Source organism: Solanum stenotomum, chromosome 8, assembly GCF_019186545.1.
Source record: "Solanum stenotomum isolate F172 chromosome 8, ASM1918654v1, whole genome shotgun sequence".
Lineage (NCBI taxonomy): Eukaryota > Viridiplantae > Streptophyta > Magnoliopsida > Solanales > Solanaceae > Solanum > Solanum stenotomum.
The window spans coordinates 49,372,393-49,395,155 of record NC_064289.1 but is presented as its reverse complement, the minus strand read 5'-3'; the positions used below and the strand labels follow the sequence as shown (position 1 = coordinate 49,395,155).

At 33.7% G+C, this 22,763-nt stretch overlaps 1 protein-coding gene across 1 annotated transcript; it reads right to left on the bottom strand.

Moving 5' to 3' along the window:
• Nucleotides 1-11,490: 11,490 nt before the first annotated feature.
• LOC125875122 (uncharacterized) lies at nt 11,491-21,650 on the bottom strand. The gene is made up of 10 exons (XM_049556207.1): nt 21,549-21,650; nt 20,701-20,790; nt 17,788-17,874; nt 14,606-14,695; nt 13,531-13,635; nt 13,090-13,194; nt 12,280-12,393; nt 12,033-12,155; nt 11,802-11,952; nt 11,491-11,666 (listed from the first exon to the last, which is right to left on the bottom strand). Exons 1-10 carry the CDS (start codon nt 21,648-21,650, stop codon nt 11,491-11,493), a joined length of 1,143 nt encoding a protein of 380 aa, XP_049412164.1.
• Nucleotides 21,651-22,763: the final 1,113 nt, after the last annotated feature.

The window sequence follows — 22,763 nt, the reverse complement described above, 5'->3', positions numbered from 1 at the left end:
CTTAACTTCGTGTTTTTAGCTTGCTCGAGAGAAAGGTTTTAAAACCAAAATTACTGAATCGATAGTCTGTGGGTATTGGGTTGTCACATGTTCAGCTCGAGAGAGTGAATCCTAAACCCTTTTCCACACATTCAGCTTGAGAGAGTGAATGGACTAAAGCGAATGTTGTGCTTAATTATTGTTTATTGGTGTTCGAGAGAAACCAATTTGATTTAGGGTAAATTGTTTTGAGAGAAAGTTTATCCCCACTAAAGTCTAGCGTATTCACTGATTTGCAGTTGTTTACTATTAATTTCAATTACCCGGTTGTTTACCTTGGCCCATAATCCTTTCACATCCCAAGAATCCCATCTCCATATTCGTATTTTCGTGTTATTTATTGTTTTAGTTGATAATTGAATACAAAACCCCCCTTTGATATTTGACACTTGTGTTACCCTAAACTTGAATTTTGTTTTTCTTCGTAAATATTTTTAGCTATGATTGACTTGAACATATTTATGCTTTTCTATTGATTCTTGAGTATGAACCACTCCCTTGGGACTCGACCCCAACTCACTTAGTTGGGTTATATTACTATTGAACGATCGTTGATGCTTAGTATTAGATGAAGTATCTTTGATAGCGTTAATCAAAAATCAAAATGGCGTCGCTGCCGGGGAGTCGTGTTACTTGATAATTTTTAGCTAAGTTGAATTTTGTTCTTGTTAGTTATAGTAATACTTACTTAATTTTAGTTTTGTTTTGCGTGTTTGTGTGTTGAAACAAGAAGTATGAGTGTGAACGGCAGCAATGGCAGCCAAGTAGGCCATTAAAATGACATCGGAAACCTCAATGATGTCAACGAGCCTCATGCTATTGACCCCATCTCATGGGAGGTATTGGCGCCATTCACTTGCCTCCGGCCGAAGGGAATGCGCGTTCCATATCACGAGTACTATGTTGCAACTCTTGCAACTAAAGGGGCTTTTCAGTGTTTTGGCTCATGAGGATCCTAATGAGCATATTAGAAATTTTATGGATGTATGCGGATCACTCTCCTTCAAGAACATCTCCCAAGAGTCAGTCCGGTTGAGGTTGTTCCCATTCTCTTAGATGGGAGAGGCATGCAAGTGGCTGGCTAAATTGCTACGTGAATCAATCACTTCGTGGGAGGAGTTGGTTACCGCATTTAAAGTGCGATTTTTCCCTCCATCAAAGATGATGACTCTTCGGGACAACATTCAAAGCTTCAAGCATCTAGAAGGCGAGCCTATTCATGAAACTTGGCTGCGATTCAAGAAGTTGGTGTTTCAATGCCCAAACCATGGCTTACCTGATAACGTGTTACTGCAGTGGTTTTACCAGAGTCTTGACTCGGTAAATAAAGGTGTTGCTGACCAACTTTCTTCGGAAGGTTTGATGCATCAACCTTATGCAATAGCGGCTCAGCTCTTGGATGGCATGACTACCATAAGCAGGGTGTGGTATACCCGTGAAGACCAGGTTTCCCCTCTCACTTTTAAACAAACCAAAGAGCAGATGGAGAAAGACCAAGGGAGGGACCAGAACATGGCCAAGATCATGACACAACTTGACATTTTGTCTAAAAATGTCATGGGAGCTGGTGCTCGAAGTGTCAATGCAGTGGGTGTCGAGTGTGCTAATCCGGATAAGTCCAAGTTTGAGGCCTTGTATAATGAAGAGGTGAATTTCCTAGCCAACCAAGGTGGTGGTTATCATTCAAACTACCCAAGACAGGGTGGTAACCTAGGTTGGAATAGGGATGAAGGTTGGAAAGATCGAGATCGTGAATGGAGGGACTGTAATCTAAATTGGAAGGATGGGGAGAAGGATTGGTATGTGCCTCCCCACGAGTGCCAAAAAGCCAAAGGATTCAGAAAATGGTCTGGCTGAGGATATGCTTTCTCGTATCCTCAACAAGGGGGGTTGCCTAGTGACACTAAGGCCAACCCCAAAAATGAGGTTTGAAGGTGGACTTGTGTTGTGCCATGACGTTTACTAAGGCACTACTTGGAGGCAACCTAAGTTTTTATTTCCTTTCTTTTTAAGTTTGAAATAATGGTGTGTTGATTATGTAGGTCGAAGTGTGGAAAGTGTTTGAAAAGTGCAGGTTGGCGAGCTAAAGGTCCAGTTGGCGCATCGCCGAAGAGGTCGATGAGCCCGACCTAGACTGTTGTTGGATTCAAGACAATTTCAAATTGGAGTCTGTAAAACCAGGTCGGCGATCGCGACCTAGACCGTCGTTTGGATCCCTAGGTTGACTGGAGGTCCTGTAAAACTCTGCGAGGTAAGTGATTACTCAGCGTGTCACCAAGTGGTTCGGCGAGCACGACTAAAGTCGCTAATTGGGCGAAAACTGGATGATTTTTAAAAGGTCAAAGGTTTCAACTTTCAAACTCTTTCACTTTCCCTCACTTTAGAACTTCCCAAACTCAAACCCTCTTAGTATCTTCTATATTTCATGCATTTTTACTATATTTGAGTCATTGATCGTGTGTTCGGAGTGGATTACATTACCGCCTAGCATTTCAGTCTTTATTATTCGGCATCTAAGGTCGGTTTTCCGCACCCCTAATTTATTTTTGAGAATTTAAACTCTTATGCAAATGATTTTATCTTTTTGATGTGTGATGGGCCTCTCTAATAGTGTTAGGATGCTTGAATGCTTGTTTTAATTCGAATATCTTGCCCGTAATGTGTATATTGTTGAAATCCCGTAATTTTGTGCTTTAAAACGAATCAAATTTTGTGGGTTATGCTTGCATGTGGTTTAAGTTAGTTGGGTGAAGTCTAAGTAGCCCCATTTGTGCCAAAAGACGTAATTCACCCAATGATAGAGCGGGTGACGTCACTCTTAAGATCAAAACTCGTCAATCGGCTAAATTTGGCAAAATCGGGAGAAGTCTGAGTATCCCAGGGTAATGGGTGTTATGGGTCTAGTTTTAATTTGAGTTATGCATGCTTTGATTTTGTTCTCGGGGGTTGCGGGGTTGAATTCGAGAAGTGGGTTGAAAGTAGGCACATTGGGTCGTTTGGCGAGCTAGGTCGAGCTCGCCTAACCACTCGGTGGTTTGCTGAAGTTCTCCATCTCACCTTTAATTTCATGCTTAATGTGTTGTTGGGCTCTGCAACTTTTGGCAAGAAGTCTGAGGTCACCGAAGGCACTCGACAACTCGCCAAAAAACTTCTTGATCGGCTTTTTTCTGCACCCCTATAGCCTTTTTCCATTGTAACTTTTGACAGGCTAGACCTTGCTCGCCGAAAGCTATCGGGGATTCGCCAAAAGTCCCTTCCCATTGCCGACTTGCTAAAATTTAGTGCCAATCCTTTCGAAGAGCCCGATCTGGCTCGCCAAAGTGATTTGGCTACTCGCTGACTGGATCGGCGAGTCTGTCTGCAATTGTTTCTCTATGAATTTGATTAAGTTATTTCTAACTTTTTCCCAATGTTTTCCAGACATGGCCAGACCTAAAGTTGCAGGAAGAAGCATGCCACCCTGAAAGAAAGTAAAGGGGATTGCACTCAATGAGGATGCAGGTGCATCCAAGGGAAAGGCCACAAAACTTCCCACAACTGGTGGGAAAGGAAAAGGCAAAGAGAAGGCACCTGCGTCACCGGAGGTCAGTTCCAATAGTGACGACATCTTTGCCACCCACCTCACTACTTCTGAAATTGAGAGTGAGCACCAATCTGTAGCCTCTGATGATGATGAGCAAATAGCATCACAGAGGGCAGAGTTGCGCTCCAAAATGATGAACGATCCATCTAGGATCAGAAATCCTCAGCCTACTACTCCTTCTCCTCCAACTCTAGAGCAGGTTGTAGTCCTAGCTCTTCCTGTGTAGGATCCTCATCTTAAGTCGATGAACAGATTAAAGACTGAGGGGCTGAGAACAATCATTGAGGAAAAGCGTATGTCCACAGATAAGGTGATTGATAGGTACCCCGAGATAATGAGATGTTTGAAGTCTCATAAGTTCCAGATCTTCACAAAGCCCTGTGGCCCGTATATTCCAAGCTGGGTTAGGGAATTCTACAGTGCATACAGTGCCATGATTCCACAAATAAATAAGCAAATAACTGCATTCAAACCAGTCGAATATGTGGTAGTCCGAGATAAGAAAGTGTTGTGTGACAACACTACTATAAATGTGGTCTTGGAGTGCACGAACAACATTGCAAACCCTCACCAGTACAAGATTAAAAGTAAGTCATTTGAGGGAATAAAAGTTGGCTGGCTCCTATTATTTGTGATGGCACTCCAAGGTGGTTAGAGGCAGGGGTCCCGATAGTAAAGAGAGATCTATATATAGCTACGAGGTACTGGTTTGGCTTTATTAGCAGTACTGTGATGCCATCCCAGAATTAGTCCATCGTTCACCACTCTAAGCCATCTTGTCTTGGCGCGATTGTTGCACAGGAACGAATAAATTTAGGTATGATCGTTGTGCAAGAGATGGACATCAGCGCCAAACAACCCCAGACCTCCCTCCCCTTTCCGGTGCTGATCACCGAGCTATGCAGATGGGCTCGAGATAGTAGAGACGCAAAGAAGGATGTGGAAGTGATTCCCATATCCTTGACTGATATCTAGAGGATTGAGGCTGAATACTTTAAGGATAAGGTAGAAATGAAGAAGGCACCACCGGTGGACTATTCCCTAGTTGTGGACACACCACCTGCAGAGGCATCTTTGCCTACTCTGGCCCCTGGGCCTTCAGGTACCTCTACTACTACTCCTTCTGACACTCTAGGTTCTTCTGCTGCTGCACTGCCTCCTAGACCTGTTGTTGTTGCCGTTTCTCGGACTCTGATCACTCAGGCTTCATTACTCAGGATGGGGCAGCTTGCCCATTCTGCTGATTGTCGGGATGCCAGAATCGAGGCCTCCATTCAGGCATATTTCAAAATGCCCTGGCTGATGTTGTGACACCATTGAGTGCTGCCATTGATGCCCTTGTGGCAAGGATATAGGTGTGTGAGCGTAGCGAAGGGGCCACCGAGGAGGTGACAGCCTTAAAGGCCACTATAGCTGTGTTACGGAGTGATGTGGATTAGCTAAAGTCCACCGACATGTCAATGATCATTGAGACAGTGGATATCCCATATGAGCCAGATATGCCTCCGGCTACCACCGGAGATAAGGTTAGAGTTGAGCAGACAGTTGATCCCGAATTTGAGGCAAAGACTAATGAGAAGTTGCTTGAAGTGGCTTAGAAAGCTTCATATGAGGGCCTAACTGAGACTGAAGAGGCTATGGTAGATGTTGTTGTGCAGGCTTCCTTAGCAGATACTCTATTGGCTGCTCCTAGTGCAACTACTTTTCCTTCTGTGGTGACTCAGGGCACTGATGACCAAGTCCAGATTGAGGAACTGGGCAGTGATGCCCAGACCGATGGAGCGACTGTGTAGATAAGATCCCCTTTTTACCTCTCTCTTTGTCTTTCTTTATTTTTGACTTGTGGATAATTTGTTTTGTTTGCATTTGAGAACAAATGACTTTATTTGTGGTAGGGTGAGACCAACCGTTTGTGTGACTTTTTGTGAATATTGATGTTTTGTTTATATATTAGGGTTTTTGAGCCATAATTGTATTTTTACACTGCTTTTGTGGATGGTTGAGCTTGTGGCTCCTTGTTTTTAATTGTAAATGATTTTTTACCCTTCCGAAAAATCTGCCACCTCTTATTTGTGATTAAATGTGGTTGTTCTTTTGTAAATTTGAGTATTGGTTTTGATCAATATCGATGACTTGAATAGTGCTCATAATCGAACAAAAATGAATGTGTGGCTACGATGAGGCCAAATGAAGCTGCATAGTCAATATGTGAACTCTTTGCATCTCGTTGTGACTAGAAAAGTATCAAATTGAGTCTCTTGTGAGGAACATTGCACACTAGAGAAAGTGTGGAGTCTTGTTTNNGTAGGGTGAGACCAACCGTTTGTGTGACTTTTTGTGAATATTGATGTTTTGTTTATATATTAGGGTTTTTGAGCCATAATTGTATTTTTACACTGCTTTTGTGGATGGTTGAGCTTGTGGCTCCTTGTTTTTAATTGTAAATGATTTTTTACCCTTCCGAAAAATCTGCCACCTCTTCTTTGTGATTAAATGTGGCTGTTCTTTTGTAAATTTGAGTATCGGTTTTGATCAATATCGATGACTTGAATAGTGCTCATAATCGAACAAAAATGAATGTGTGGCTACGATGAGGCCAAATGAAGCTGCATAGTCAATATGTGAACTATTTGCATCTCGTTGTGACTAGACAAGTATCGAATTGAGTCTCTTGTGAGGAACATTGCACACTAGAGAAAGTGTGGAGTCTTGTTTGACTTTGGTGTCAATGCCCTGTGTGATGAGCTTACCGTGAACTATGTGTGATGACACCTAGAATTTGCCCCGTTGGTCCGGTTGACTAAATGATGTGAACTCTTGAAATGATCTTAGGTAAATTTAAATTGTGTGAAACAATTTGATATTATACCTCTTTTTATGGCCTACCTTGTGAGTGTGTGAACCTCTTTTGAACACCCTTTGAGCCTTAAACTTTTCTTGGAAGAAACTTGATGAAACCATAGCCTTTCTTGACCCATTACCCATAATCCTCATGATTTGTGGTCTGTTTGAATAGCCAACTTAGGCCAAAAGCCTAAGTTGGGGGTGTGGTAAAAAGAAAAGGTGAATCAAGAAAATGCAAAGAAGTTCGTTGTGCCCATGTTTTGAGAAAAATGGAACCCTCCATACAAAAAAAAAGAGAAAAAGAAGAAAAGAATGAAAAAGAAAAAGTTGTGGTATAAAGTGTGAAAATGCAAAAAGAAATGCGGTTTCCAACAATCCATGGAAAGTGAATAATGGGATGACTTGTGACAACGATTAAAAATGATGAAGAAAAGGAAAGGAAGTGTTGTTCACACCACATTTCATGAGGACTATAGCCATTGAACCTAAATGACCATAACTTTGCACTCAGCCCCGTTACAAGCCTTGAAAAGACCTTTTTGATCTTGAGTGAGCTGAAGCAAGTGTTGATTGGAATATACGGGCAAACCTATGAGTGAAATCATGCATTGTGTTCATCTTTGTGAGTGTGAGCTTTGCATTTGATTTCAAAACTTTAAATTGTTGAACCATTGTGTGTGAATATGGAATCATTCTTTGTGTGAGGGCATTTGAGTACCTTTGTTGAGCTTGAACTTGCATTTGAAGAAAGTATTGTGAGCTTGAGATTCTTTTATACTGGAGAGTCACAACTTGAGTCTTTGAGTGCACAGTAGACCTTTGCATGAGTAATTTGAGTCTTTTTGTGTGCATTCATGATTGAATCTTGTGTAGCACTGTTTGAGACATCCTTTTTGAACTGCTGCACTTGAGTTTTACTTGAAGACAAGCAAAAGTTTAAGTTGAGGGTGTTGATGAATCCACGATTTGGACTCATTTAGGGCTTCATTTTAATAGATTTAGTGTCCTCAAATGCATATTTTGTACCAATATCTGATGTAAATCTTTGAATTTCAGGTATTTGGATTGAGGAACAAAGCATGGACACTAATAATAAGAAAGGAACAAGGAAGCTGAAAGAACGAAGAAAAGAAGGCAAGAGGGTTTCCTAAACCATTAGGCGAATCGCCAAAGGACCTTGGCCTCGCCTAAAGTTCCAATGTGCCAAGCCCTGAACGAGAAAATCAAGTCGGCAATAGAAATGAGTAGTCAGCGAGTAGTCGAACGGTTCCGCGAAGCAGTGCTTCATCGTCAAATATATAGAACTTGAAAATGCTGAAAGCAAAAGCAAAACGACAATGAAAATGACCAAAGGGCGGATCGCCGATTGGATCGGCGATCCCGACTAACTACACCAACTGGACCTTCGCATCACAACTTTTTGACAACTATAAAAACTTGTTTAAATTCTTAGTTTAAAAGAAGAATTCAGTTTTGATCAGTGTTATTATTCAGTTTTCAAGCCTAGAGCTTAGAAGTGAGTTTTTGGAGACATTTTCCTTAGCTTTGAAGATTTGAAGATTTCCATTTCTAAGAAATTGGAAGTGGGTGTTAAAGACTCTTCATCTTAGACTTTTGTAAAGACTATATCAATCCTACCGAGTTGATGGAAACACAACTTGGTAACGATTTTTACCTTTTTACTATGTCTAGCTAAAACCCCAATTCTTAGGGTGTGATGATGTGATTATGGGTTGATTTAACTGTTGGATATTGCTAATTGATAGTTTATTTGTTGTTTAAAGGTGATTTCATTTAGTAATTGTGGTTGAACTTAATGGGGTTGTAGTTGCAAATACAATTTTAACTTCGTGTTTTTGGCTTTCTTGAGAGAGAGGTTTTAAAACAGAAATTTCTGAACCGATGGTTTGTGGATATTGGATTGTCATGGGTTAAGTTCGAGGGAGTGAATCCTGAACCTTTTTCCACTCATTCAGCTCGAGAAAGAAAATGGACTAAAGCAAAGGTTGTGCTTAATTACTGCTTATTGGTGTTCGAGAGAAACCAATTTGATTCGGGGTAAATTGTTCGAGAGAAAGTTTATCCCAACTAAAGTCTAGCTTATTCACTGATTTGCAATTGTTTACTATTAATTGCAATTACCCGGTTGTTTGCCTTGGCCCATAATCCTATCACATCCTAAGAATCCCATCTCCATATTCGTATTTTTTGTGTTATTTGCTGTTTTAGTTGATAATTGAATACAAAACCCCCCTTTGATATTTGACACTTGTGTCACCCCAAACTTGAATTATCTTTTTCTTCGTAAATATTTTAGATATGATTGACTTGAACATATTTATATTTTTCTATTGATTCTTGAGTACAAACCACTCCCTTGGGACTCGACCCCAACTCACTTAGTTGGGTTATATTACTATTGAACAATCGTTGATGCTTAGTATTGGATGAAGTATCTTTGATAGCGTTAATCAAAAAACAGCGCGCCGCACTAGACCTCCAAGTACTCGGGGTTAGTTCGGCACACTGCAGGCGCAAGGCGCCAACCCTCTTGGCGCCTTGGGGGTGCCATTCCCCACCCAAAACCCAGAACTTTGACGAATTGTTTTTGCTAAATTCAAGACCTAACTCATCTAGAATCGAATGATTTATTCCCATACTATTTTGGATTCTTAAACCCAACAAATTAATCAAAAACTCATTTTAATCCATCAATGACAGCACTCATTCGCAAGACCCTCACCTCAAGAACTCAACAAGACTCCATTCTTAAAGAATGAAGCTAAAACCTCAAGAATTTCTCAAAAATTTCAAATCAACCAACCTCAAGGAAGAATTATGAATAAAAATACATGATTGGCCTGAGGGTGAATAATTCAACACTATGAGAGGTTACATACCTCGAAAAAACCTAGTTCTTGGCGAAATTTTCATGTTCTTGAAAGAATGCTTGAATCCTCTTTTTCTTTTCTCCTGTTGAACTTCTCACTAAAAACCCTATACACTTTTGGAATGAATGAGAACTGATCTCAATCAGTTTAGACTCCTATTAGGGAGACGAATTTTTTTAAAAAAAATGTGCTAGGCTAGTGGGGTAAGGAAAAGACCAAAATACCCCTCCTTAAAATGGATGAAAATGCCTTAACGAGAGAGGCTGCACTCAAACGTGAATAACTCCTTCATCCGAACTCGGAATTTAGCAAACTCAACGGCGTTGGAAAGAGGACACAGAGACCTTCGAATTGATACCTCATGGGTCACCTAATTCATCGTGTGCCGAAAGTTATGGTTGTTGAAGTTGATCCATAATTTAAAAATTGACCAAAGTTCAAGGTATTACAAACAGTTTGGGTGGTCGAAATTTTCATGGTCCACTAAAGCAATTCGTATGAGGAATATTTAATATGGTAGTCTTTGGTAAAATAGTCATAACTATTTACTCTGAACTCTAAATGAGGAGAAGTTGGTAGCATTAGAAAGAGGTCTCAAAGACCTTCAATTTTATAGTTCATCTGCTACCTAATTAATTATTTGTGGAGATATATGATCATTTGAAGTTGACCTAAATACAATATTATGTCAAAACCTAATCGGTAAGGAAGTTTTGAACTCAACTTTGTGCGAGGGGATTCTTGTTACCTTAATTCATGCCTAATCCATTCCCACAGTACATAATTGACCTTTATACCGATGAGAAATTTAAAAATTACTTGATACAATCTTGCTTGTAAATAAAGAATGGTTAGGACCTTAGCTTAGAAATTTTGGGGGTATTACAGTCCAAACAATTTTGCAAAGTCCAAATTGTGAGATGACAATATTAAGACATGAGACCATCTCAAAGAAGCATCTATTAGGATCATAAAGAATTTAAACGACCCACTAGGTGGATGAATAGGTCCACAAATATCCTCATGTATATGTTCCAAGAACGTAGGGGACTCTATCACAATTTTTATTGGTGATTTCTCACAATTAACTTGTCTTGATAACAAATTGTACAAGAAAACTCACAATTAAAAGGAATCTTCAAGTTCTTTAATGAATGTCTGATTAACTTGTTATAATTCATATTATCGTTATAAATCCAGGATGTCACATACAATCATGTCAACGTATGACAGTATTGAGATTAGTAAATTTCTGGTTTACTATAGAATGTGTCTCAATTGCACTAATCTTTGTAGAACACAAGCTAAAAGTTAAAGCATGAAACTTATATATAACACATGTTTGTCCAAAGACATTCTTGGTGATACCAAGATATTCATGATTAATTTCATCCATTGTCTTGATATGATAATAATTTTCAAAAATATCTTAAACTCAACAAGTTTCTCCGAAACATAGGAGAAAATATAGCATTATCTATGATGAGTTTATCTCTCTTAGGCGAAATTATAATGACTCTTCTGAAGCCCTCTATCAAATTAGTACTACCAAAAATTATGGTAACATTTATCTTTCCCATACTTAAATGAAAAAAATACTTTTCGTTTTTGAATATAATATGTGTTGTTGCAGAATCAATCAAACAAATGCCTTCATAATTGGATAACTTTCTTGAGAAATATCCATATCTTAGTCTTCAATATTTAGATGGTAGTCTCATGCTGATAATGTATTGTAAAACTATAAAATAAGAATAAAATCCCCCTTTTATTTATAATAAAAAATTGACTTGGTCCAAAAGTTAGGATTCCTAATTTTCTCTAAAAGATAGACATTCACTATATTTATAACAAAATGACAATTTTGTCTTTCAATAAAGGGGAAAAGTCCAATCACCATGTAAAACAATTTTATTATATTTACGATTATTAATATAAACAATAATATTGGGACAAAAATAGTACTATAAATTTTTCTAAACAAAATTATTAGTCTTAGAAATGGGAAAACGAAAACTTTACGCATAATGCACATTACGATACAAAGTCATAATTCAATATTTTTCATAAATAACCTAAGACAAATAACTTTCTTTAATATTCAGTTGAAAAAATAATACAATTACAAATTTTCTAGGAAAGATTTTCATTGTGTGCCTCGGGTATGAGCTCAAAATCCCAAAGGTAAAGAAAAGAGTGCACGGGAGTACATAATGCAGCATCTCCTGAGTTGACAGGTGTTGCATCATCTCCCAAGTTCACCTGTTGATGCCCATATAAATCTTCGTTTTCTCTTTTTCTCTTTTTTTCTGGCCATAAAAAATAAAAATTATAAGAATTAACTAGGGCAAGGACAATGAACGTGAAAATACAAACAATAATAATAAAAACAATATATAGAGGAACAATATATGTTTTATTGTGACTTTCTTAACTTTGCTTACCAATGTTTGAAGGGATGTCACGTTCGGATAAGTAGTTAGCTTCTCCCCGATTTTTAATGTAAATCCCGTTGCAAGATTCGATACATGTTCCAACTACATATTTTTTTATCAATTTTTTACCGCGCACATGTGGTTTACGTCTCGGTGTCACCTGCAAATTAAATCATTTTAATGATCATGCATAAAGAGTCGATCTCACTATTAATTCTAATATAATATTTTTGAGCTAACCTGCAATGGTTCTTCATTTTCTCTTAATTTCTTCGATATTTCAGGAACTTCCCCATATACAAGAAATTTGTAAACCTCTATCAAAGATCGAAACTTTTTGTTTGTCTCCAAATGATGGTAGACCTGTTTGCCGACAATTATAGAATATTTATTTTGTCATAATTTCATCAAATAAAAAATATAATCGATTTTTGTTGGCAGGTTTTGTTGGCAGGAAAACATGTATATTAATCAAAAGAAAACTTACATAATCAATTATTAAACCACCTGGGCGAGAAATATTCTTGATGATCCAATTTCTCCTTCTATGTTCAAATGTATGTGTATGCATGTAATGCATATTTTTTGGTAGCATTTCATTCTGCAATCAAAACATTAGTTATGGAATTCAAATTTATCAAATATCCATTCTCAAAAGGTAATCATCTGGACAAAGTAGGGAGAATCAACATTTTGTCATCAAGTAAAACACAAAATATTGAAGCATCCACATTTTATATTCTAAAGGATCATGGCATGGACAGCACAATACAATGAAGTATGTTTCTTCTATTTTTGTCTAGAAGGTTAGGTCAGGCCTATAATTGTTTCCGACGTATTTGTACGATTAATTTTGAATGAAACTCTAGACTTAGCTTGTTAGATGACCTTTAAAAGTATTATTATTGTTACTATTATATATATATATACTGCTTTGGACTATTTTTTCTTTGAGCTAAGGGTTTATCGAAAACAACTATTCTACCTCCAAGGTAACGGTAAGGTATGTGTAAACTTTATTCTTCGCAAACCCCATTTCATCGGATTACACTGGATTTATTGTTGTTTTCTATTATTATTATCGATATGGCATATTTAAATGTTGTTGTTGTAATACAATTCATATCTTTTAGCTTTAGAGAAGAACATTTCTATTGTTTTCATAAAATTATTAATATTAAAAAGTTGTTCAAAAATTCATCAAAAGATTTTTGTACATGTTTTAAAAGGAACAAAACAAACCTATAATTGGAAGAATCTTTCAAAACTAAAAGAAAAGAACATTTCAAAAGTGTACCTGCAAAACATCAACATTTGCTTTTTCCAGTGCAATAAAAGATATAGGAACTTCTGTTAATGTTGCATCCTCATCACCATCATTTCGGTCCTGCTTATCCATATTCTAGTATGAAAAAAATAATTATATATTTTATAAACTGAAAAATTGTGTGAAGTAATTGAGAACCCCATTTCATGAGATTACACTTGATTTGTTGTTGTTTTTTGTTATTATTATTATTGATATAGCTTATTTAAATGTTGTTGTTATAATACAATTCATATCATTTAGCTTTAGAGAAGACCATTTCTCTTGTTTTCATAAAACCATTAATATTAAAAAGTTGTTCAAGAATTCATCAAAAGATTTGTGTACATGTCATAAAAGGAAAAAAACAATCAACTTATAATTGGAAGAACCTTTCAAAACAAAAAAAAGAAGAACTTTTCAAAAGTGTACCTGCAAAACATCAACCTTTGCTTTTTCCAGTGCAATAAAAGATATAGGAACTTCTGTTAATGTTGCATCCTCATCACCATCCATTCGATTCAGCTTATTCATATTCTAGTACGAAAAAAATAATTAGATATTTTATAAACTGAAAAAATGTGTGAAGTAATTGAGAAGGTTTTTTAAAAAACACCAAAATCGCTTGTTTGGTAGTAAGATATATATACACACACACAAAGTGCTAGAATGCCCAAAAAAATACTTGTTCATCAATCTTATGCATTTTGTAACAACATCAATGATGATTGTGGCAATGCATCTCTAAAGTTTCACTAAATAATTGAATGTGAGATGAAAAGTTCCATCCAAAATCAGAATTTCATTCTAACCAAATTAATATTTTGGGTGAAAATTAATTTTAAAAACTTCTATTTCTAAGGAAATTCTTAAACTAAAAGATGTACAGTAATAAGCAGACATATCTTTTAGTATTTAGATCTTAATACATTCTCTTAAAATTGAGATGTCTATTCAAAGNAACTTCTATTTCTAAGGAAATTCTTAAACTAAAAGATGTACAGTAATAAGCAGACATATTTTTTAGTATTCAGATCTTAATACATTCTCTTGAAATTGAGATGTCTATTCAAAGATTCATGCACTTCTATCATTCAGATTTTGACGTCTAATATATAATCATAAAAAAAAATGAGGATTTAAACTTGCTAGAAAACTTCTAATACACTACAACTATTACTATTATTTATATGTATTCAAATTATTGTTTTACTTTTTTTTATTTATGTCACTATAGCATGATCAATTTAGTTTAAATAGAGAAATGAGGATTCATATAGCCAAATTCATTTTATTTTTTTTGAATTAAGATATAGTTAAATGTTATTGTTATGTGACTTAGATGTGCTAGCTCTAGAAAAAAATTATCTTTCTTCCGTAAGATTACTAATACTAGAAAAGTTCTTATCGAATAGAACAAAAGATTTGTATACCTGTCTTAATAGAAGAAGAACTAAATACCTTATAATAAGTATGTTAAACAATAAAGAATTTTTTTAAAGCTTACCAATGACACACCAACTTGTGGTGCAATAGAAGATATCGGAATTGCCATTATTGCATCTCTACGATCAACTTTGTGGTGCTTATCCATTTTCTAGTAAAAAATAAATACTTAGTTATATATTATGTAAAATTAAAAATTGTGTGAAGTAATATTGGGGGAAACAACAAAAAAGATATCATCTAACGAAATAATGATGAAATTGCTAGTATGTTAGTAATTTATATATATACACATTAATTAATATTTTAATACTTAATACAGTTCTAGAATATCACAAAATAGAAAGAAATAGATGTTTTTTCGTAAATCTTATGCTTTCAATAACAAATGTAATGATATTCTTGAAAAAGCTCAAGTTTCTTTGTAACTCTTCTAGCATCTTCACATAAAAAAGGTCACTTTCTATTCTTGTTAAAAGAAATTATAGTTTCAATAGTTAATTACACAAACTAATTTGTATTTTAATATATTTATTTGTAGCATAGTTTAAGAGGAGTAATGATAGTAAGTCAAGTGCTCTATGTTAATTTAATGTTTGTTCAATTTTCATCAAAATTATGATGCTTAATTTGTAGGCGTTTGGACATGCAATTTCATCTTGTGATTTGAAATCATGAGATGAAAATCAGTATTTGGACAAGCGATTTCATCTCATGATTTCAAATTATGAGATGAAATCCCAAATTCTCCAAAAATTATTTGATTTGGAAATTTTATATCATGATGTCACATTTTCAACTAGAAAAATTGACACACAAGTTTATATTTTATATAAAAAAAATCATACATCTACATAATATTGTACGAGAATACCAAAGGAGTAAAGAAATATTTACGAAATATGAACATGATGATATAATTACTAAAGATATTGACCATGTTCAATTATATTAAAGAGTACCACACTACAACTCATGTTTAATGTTACCATTTTATTGAACTAAATTAAAGTTCAATCAATAAATGTTGTATTTTTTTTTAGAAAAACTTTTTGATAGTGTATTGTACTTTTGTTTATGAACTTCTTCTTATTTGGTAAGATTGTAAAAAATAATTTGGGGTATTTTGATAGTTTTAATAACTTATGGAGATTTTATTTTTATGAGCCAAAAATACAACTTAAAAATTTAAATTACATGTCCACATAAAACTTAACTTAATTTTATATCACGATTTCATCTCACATGGATGTTTATTAATCTAACTTTTTTATATGGGTATAAATGGCTCAAAAGACTTTTGTACATGGTGAGTTTAATCACGGGTAGATGTTTGATTTTTTTTCATTATCTCATATATTTTATACTTTTATACTGAGGTGATACAATAGTAATTTTCTAAGTCATGTATGATTTCGATTTGAAAAAAATATATTTATATGTTTTTAATACTTGAAAAAAAATCACTCACTAAAAATAAAAATGTTCTTCATGCATCATAGCCACCATCATCTATTATTTACAATTATTATTGGCACCAATCATAATTGGGATAAAAATCATCGAACTTTATCGGCAATCACTATGATAAGTCACAATTATATTGTTTGTCACCATCATCTATCACCACAATCATTAGTTATCACTATTGTCCAACTATCAACCACCACCAAACTACTGCATTCAACTACTACCACCATCACTATCAATAGCTTCTATCAACAACACCATCATTAGTCAATACACCATCCTCAATTGACATCCACCACCAATGTAGCTAGTCATCACAACCATCAACCATCATATAATTTTTTTAAAAAATATTTTTGTAGTTTTAAATTAATTTTAGTTTCTTAAATTTTAGATTAAATGGCTGAAAAGACACATTTACTATGAATGATTTTTTTATAACACACTCATCTTTTATGGCAGTCCTATGACCCTACCCCCCCTCCCCCCGAATATTTTTTAAAGCACTTATTTGGCATTATCGGGTGGGATAGATAAAAAAATAAAAGTTTTGTTATTTTGTTTGTACACACTTGTTGATCAAAAGGTACAAACAAAGGGGTTTGATCATTTTCACTTACTTACACTCTTAGAACAAAGTAAAAATGGAGATCCTTCCTTATATTCACACTGCAATATTTTCTCGAAGCAATCAAATGAATATTTTAAAATTTAATCTCATGAATCATTATATTCTTCCATAATTAAGTTTTATCTTGTGTCACAATTGATAAATGTCAAACGGATGCTTAAAAAATATTCAAGTGGATACTATGTCCTCCATAAAGTATGAGTACATTACTACCAATTTGGTCATAGATTGTATCATTTTTTTCATTTTCCCTAAACTTTGTGCTTATTAAACTTTAAATAAATAACCAGTTTACATATTTTATGTTAATAATGAGTAACCTTATTATTTAGTATTCATATTTTAATACATCGTCTTAATATTGAATAGTCTATAAAGAGATTGCTAATGCACATCTTATCAGTCAAATATACATTCAGATTTAGACATCTTCTATATACTCTTAAAACAAATATGAGGACTTAGCCTTGCTAGAGAAATTCTCAAACTACTATTATCATTATTACTATTACTTATATGCATTTAACATATTTTTTACTTCTACTTTTATTTGTATGACTATGGCGTGGTTAATTTAGCTCAAATGGAGAAATGAGGATTCATATAATCAATTTTAACTTGTTTGGGATTGATAAATAGTTAAATGTTGTTGTTGTTATGCGATTCAAATGTTTTAGCTTTAGCAAGAAAATCCTTCTCTTTCTTCCATTAGACGACTAACATTAAGAAAGTTGTTTCCAAATGAATAAAAAATATTTACATATGTTTATGCTTAAAAATATCTCTCTAAAAATAAAAACTCTCTTCATGCATTATAGCCATTAATTTTATAATAGTGAATAATACCGTATGGACGAAAGTTGTCTTGAAAGACCGATCATTTTTTGGCATGAATGTAGGACGTAACTAAAATCAGCAAAATTAGAAAATAGAATTTAGACTATTTATCTATATGAAATATTCAAATATTGATGTTGTAATGTAATCCCTATGTCTTAGTTCTAGAGAAGAATGTTTTTCTTTCTTTCATAACACAATTAACATTAACAAGTTGTTCAAGAATCCATCAAACGATTTTTGTACACATCTCAAAAGGAAAAAAACTAACACCTTATAATTGAAGAAACTTTTAAAAAGCTTACCTCAACAACATCATCTTTTGATTCTTGAGGTGCGAAAAAAGATATGGGAACTTCCCTTAATGTTGCATCTTCATCACCAACTTTGTTCTGCTTATTCATATTCAAGTGAAAAATATGAAAAAAATAGTTAGATCTTTTGTAAAATAAAAACTTGTATGAAGTGATGAAGAAGGCTTTCAAAAAAGATGTAAATAGCTCACTTACTATATTTCAAGTAATATTTTAAGAATTTAATCAAGGTTCTACAATACCCAAATAAAAAATATTTGTCCATCGATATTATACATTCTATAACAAGATCATTGATGTTTGTGATCTTGCATCTTTTAAATTTCACTAAATTCATTGAATGTGTTACAAAAAAAAAATCATCCTAAATCCAAATCTTTTTCTAAGAAAGTTATATTTTTGGGTAAAATCAATTTTAAAAGCTTCTTTTTATAATGAAATTGTTAAAAGTTGTCACAACATCTATCACATACTAAATTAATCCTTAATTTGGCCAAATCTAAGAGGATTGATCTCCTCTATTCTGACCTAGATTTACTAAAACTTGAATCCTTAAAATGGAAAAATGGAAAGAAATGGCTAGATAAAGAGGAAAAATCATGAAAAGCTTAGATCCATCTGACTAGTGGTTATGATAAATTTCCAAATTGAAAAACTACTATATTATCCATTATCATGATCTGTGAAATGAATCTACCTAGTTATTATTCATATAATTATCCTCTCTATTCAAAAAAATTGTATACATTTTTTCAGAAATGTTAAAATATGAAAAGATCATTTGAGATGGTTTGGTCATATCATAGGTTGTTCTATAGATGAATCGATCTATTCGTGTGAAAATATGGTAAGTAGAAGTATTAAATATCATATGAAAGAAGGTTTTCTCTAAAGAGTTATTAGTTTTTGACATAATGCATACTTAACTAAGAATATCGCACAACGGAGAAAAAAATGTGTAAGGGTGATATCTACTTGTAAATATTAGAATTTTGGTCTCTTTTGTTTGCATTAATTAAGATTTAATTTTAATCATTCAAATCTCATCCATTAAATATGTATGTTTTTTAGGTTTGAATCTCAATCATCAAGTACATTTTGTTATGATGCGGCCATTTGTTGGGTTTGGATAGGTATAAATGATTAGATCTATAACAAAGTCTAATATCATTGATATGTCTATTAAAGGTTTCTAAATACATTACAGTTCACTAATTCTATCCATTCATTGCTAGCTCCATACTCCATCATTATCAATCATCATCATAATTATCCATCATTATCAACTACTACCATCAACCGCCCACAACTGCCATCATCAACGACCACCACTATCATCCCTAAATCAACTACAACACCACTAACTACTATTTACAATTATTAGTTTCATCAATCATCATTATAATAAAATCATCGAGCATTATCGACAATCACCATCATAAGTAATCACTCACAACTATATATATTTCCAACCATCGTCATCATTCATCACTATCATTAACTATTAACCACCCTGGTAATACTACCATAAACTGCTGCAACCATCATTACCAATAAGTACTATCCATAACGCCAATATTAGTTAGCACACCATCATCAATTGACATTCACTATTACCACCGCTAGTCATCACAACCATAAACTAGCATATAATGTTTTAAAATATTTAGTTGGAGTCACCATAGTGAATTATCTAATAAGACCTCAAAGATAAGGAGGGTATAAAAACTTATATCTCTTGTTTAATCTATATGATGACTTTTGGATTCTGAAGTTATAATAATTTATACATTCACATTTCTTAATCTATTATACTTGAGACTTTATGTCTTGTCTTAATATTTTTAAATGAGTCGGTTATAGTATTGCTTAGTTGGTAAAATATGGTTTGCCCACTGTGGAGTTAGTGTGTGTCTTAGATTGTGACAAAATTAGGATCAAATCTTTAGGTTCTTTGATCGTGTTATTACTTTATCCATGGTGATCCAAATTGGTATATAACATTCACTTTTTCCCTCACAAATGATGTGAATACGTTCAGGAGAAGCTATAGTTGAGGCACTTGAGCCGGCAGTTACTATTGTGATGCGTGATAGTGGAGATAATCAGGGCAACAACACCAGCCAAGGCTAACGCCCAAGCTGTTGACCAGGTTAGAGACAAGTCCAAGTCCCCACACTTCTAAATAATCTTTAATATGGTAGAAGAGAAAGCAATGGCACTAGTTTAGGAGATTGTTGCGCTTGCTCTGACTTCATCAAATGTAGTCATTCAAGTATTGACTTTGTTGAGGGGTTTGGTAGGGACTGGAGTGGCACCCGAAATTTTGACAGGGCATTATTTATGGGTCCAGTATGTTGTTGATATAGCTTCATGGATGAACAAGGTTTATGAGATAGGGCTATTTTCATGAACAATGACTGGACCGGTGATGACAAGAGATTAGCATGATCTATTTTGGAGAGTCACTAAGATGAATCCTCGATGGTTTTATGTTTTTGAGTCTGAGGATGTTAACGAGTTCAATAACAAACGTATTATTTATATTTCAGATCTTAATACATCATCTTAACATTGAGATGTCAATTCAGATATTCTTAATACATGTCTTATCATTTACATATGCATCCATATTTAGACGCCTTATACTCTTAAAATGACAAATGAAGCCTTAGACTTGTTAGAGAACTTCTAATACTATAGTTAAATGTTGTTGGTTTTATGTGCCTCAGATGCTTTGGCTCTAGAAAGAAAAATGTTTATCTTTATTCTTTAAGACAACTAATATTAAAAAACTTATTCCCAAATGCATCAAAATATTATTTTTACATGTATTAAAAGGAACAGAACTAAGCACCTTAAAATATGTAAGCTAAACAATGAAGAAACTTTTCAAAAGCTTACCTCTAAAACATCATCTTGAGGTGCGACAGATGATATGGAAATCGCCACTATTGCATCTTCAACATCTACTTTGAAGAGCGTATCCATATTCTAGTAGAAAATATAAAATAATTTGTTATTTATTTCGTAAAATCAAAAATTGTGTGAACTAATTATATTGGAGGAGACTATCAAAAAGTTTTCCTTTAAATAAAATAAAGATCAAAATTGCTAACTTGATTGTAATTTATATGTGTGTTATAACATTTTAAAACCTTAATAAGAGTTTCGGAATACCCCCAACGAAATAAAAAAAAAGTGATTTTCCATTGGTCTTAGGTTTTCAACAATAGAAACAATGATTTCCTTGGGAAGTTCAAATTTATTTATCATTTTTCAAGCATCTTCACATTATAAGAAAGTTTTACTTTCTATTCTTGTTAAAAGAAACAGTAGTTTCAACGGTAATACAAATTAATTTATCTTTTTAATATATGTATTTATTGAAAAAAAATAAGAGTAGTAACGATTTAAGTCAGATTCTCAACGTTAATTCAATGTTATTTCAATGTTCATGTGGGTATAAATGGATCAAAACACTTTCATCTATTATGTGTTTAAACAAGGGTAGAAGGTTGAGATTTTCTCATTACTTGATTTTGTAGCAAGGTGATGTCAAACATTTAATTTATTTTTATTTATAGAACTATTTAGATGTTATTGTTATGATACGATTCAATTGTATTCTTTTCTTTCATAACACAATTAACATCAAAAAGTTGTTCAAGTACCCATCAAAAAAATAGTGTACATGGCTTATAAGGAAAAAAATAAGCACCTTATAATTAGAGGAACTTTTTAAGGCTTACCTCTAAATCATCAACTTTTGATTTTTGAGGTGTGATAACAGATATGGGAACATCCATTAACATTGCGTCTTCATCACCATGAATTTTGCTTTGGTTATCCATATTCTAGTAAAAAAACAAGAAAGCTTAGTTAGATCTTTTGTAAGACAAAAATATTTTGTGAAGTAATAGAAAAAAATTTCAAAAAATGATGAAAATTGCTAGCTTGCTAGTAATTTATATATACGTGTCAAATAACATCTTAAGAACTTAATCAAAATGCTAGATCACCCACAAAAAAAAGAGTCAAAGTAAAAGATGCTTGTCCATCAATGTATACATACTGTAACAAGATCAAGATCAATTATTGTTCTGGTCATACATCTCAAATGATTTACTAAATATATTGGATGTATGATAAAAACAAATCATTCTTTATCAAAACTTCTTTCTAAAAAAGTTTTAAAATTTGGAAAATATCAATTTTAAAATTTCTCTTTAAAAAAAAAAATTAAAGGCGCCCACAACCTCTAGATCTATCACAAATTAAATTAATCTCCACTCAAAGCAACAATTATTTATCTTTTAATGGTCAAACCTAAGATGATCTATCTACTTTATTAGAACTTGCATCCTTGAAATAAAAATAAATGATTAGATAAATAGAGAAGGGGGACTTAGATCCGTCATAAGAAAAATTATAAATTTCGATCTATTGCGAGCATGCATCTCTCAAGATTCATTGGATTAGTGATAAAAAAAAATAATTTCTTATATTTAAATTTATTTCAAAAAAAATTATGAATTTTGAGAAAAATCAACTTTAAAGACTTCTTTGTACAAGGAAATTGTTAAAGTGGTTGCTACCTTTAGATCTATCACAAGTTAAATTTATTTTCACCATGTCAATAATTTTTATTTTTTTTAATTTGGTCAAACCCAAAGTGATCGATCTGCTCTCTTTCCTTCTAGATGTACTAGAACTTTCATCCATAAAATATTAAGAAAATAATAATAATAATAATAGAAAAAAAGAATCAAGAACCTAGATAATTTAATAATAGAAGATATATAGATAGATCAATGAAATTAAGAAGGCATAAGTCTAAACCTCAAACTTATTTGTAGCAGCTGAGCTGGATTAAGAATCTTCTTCTGATAGAATGAACTCAGCAGGCGGAGAAGACAAAGTGAGAGTAAAAAGAAATTGTTGAGATATATACTAGTCTATTTCAG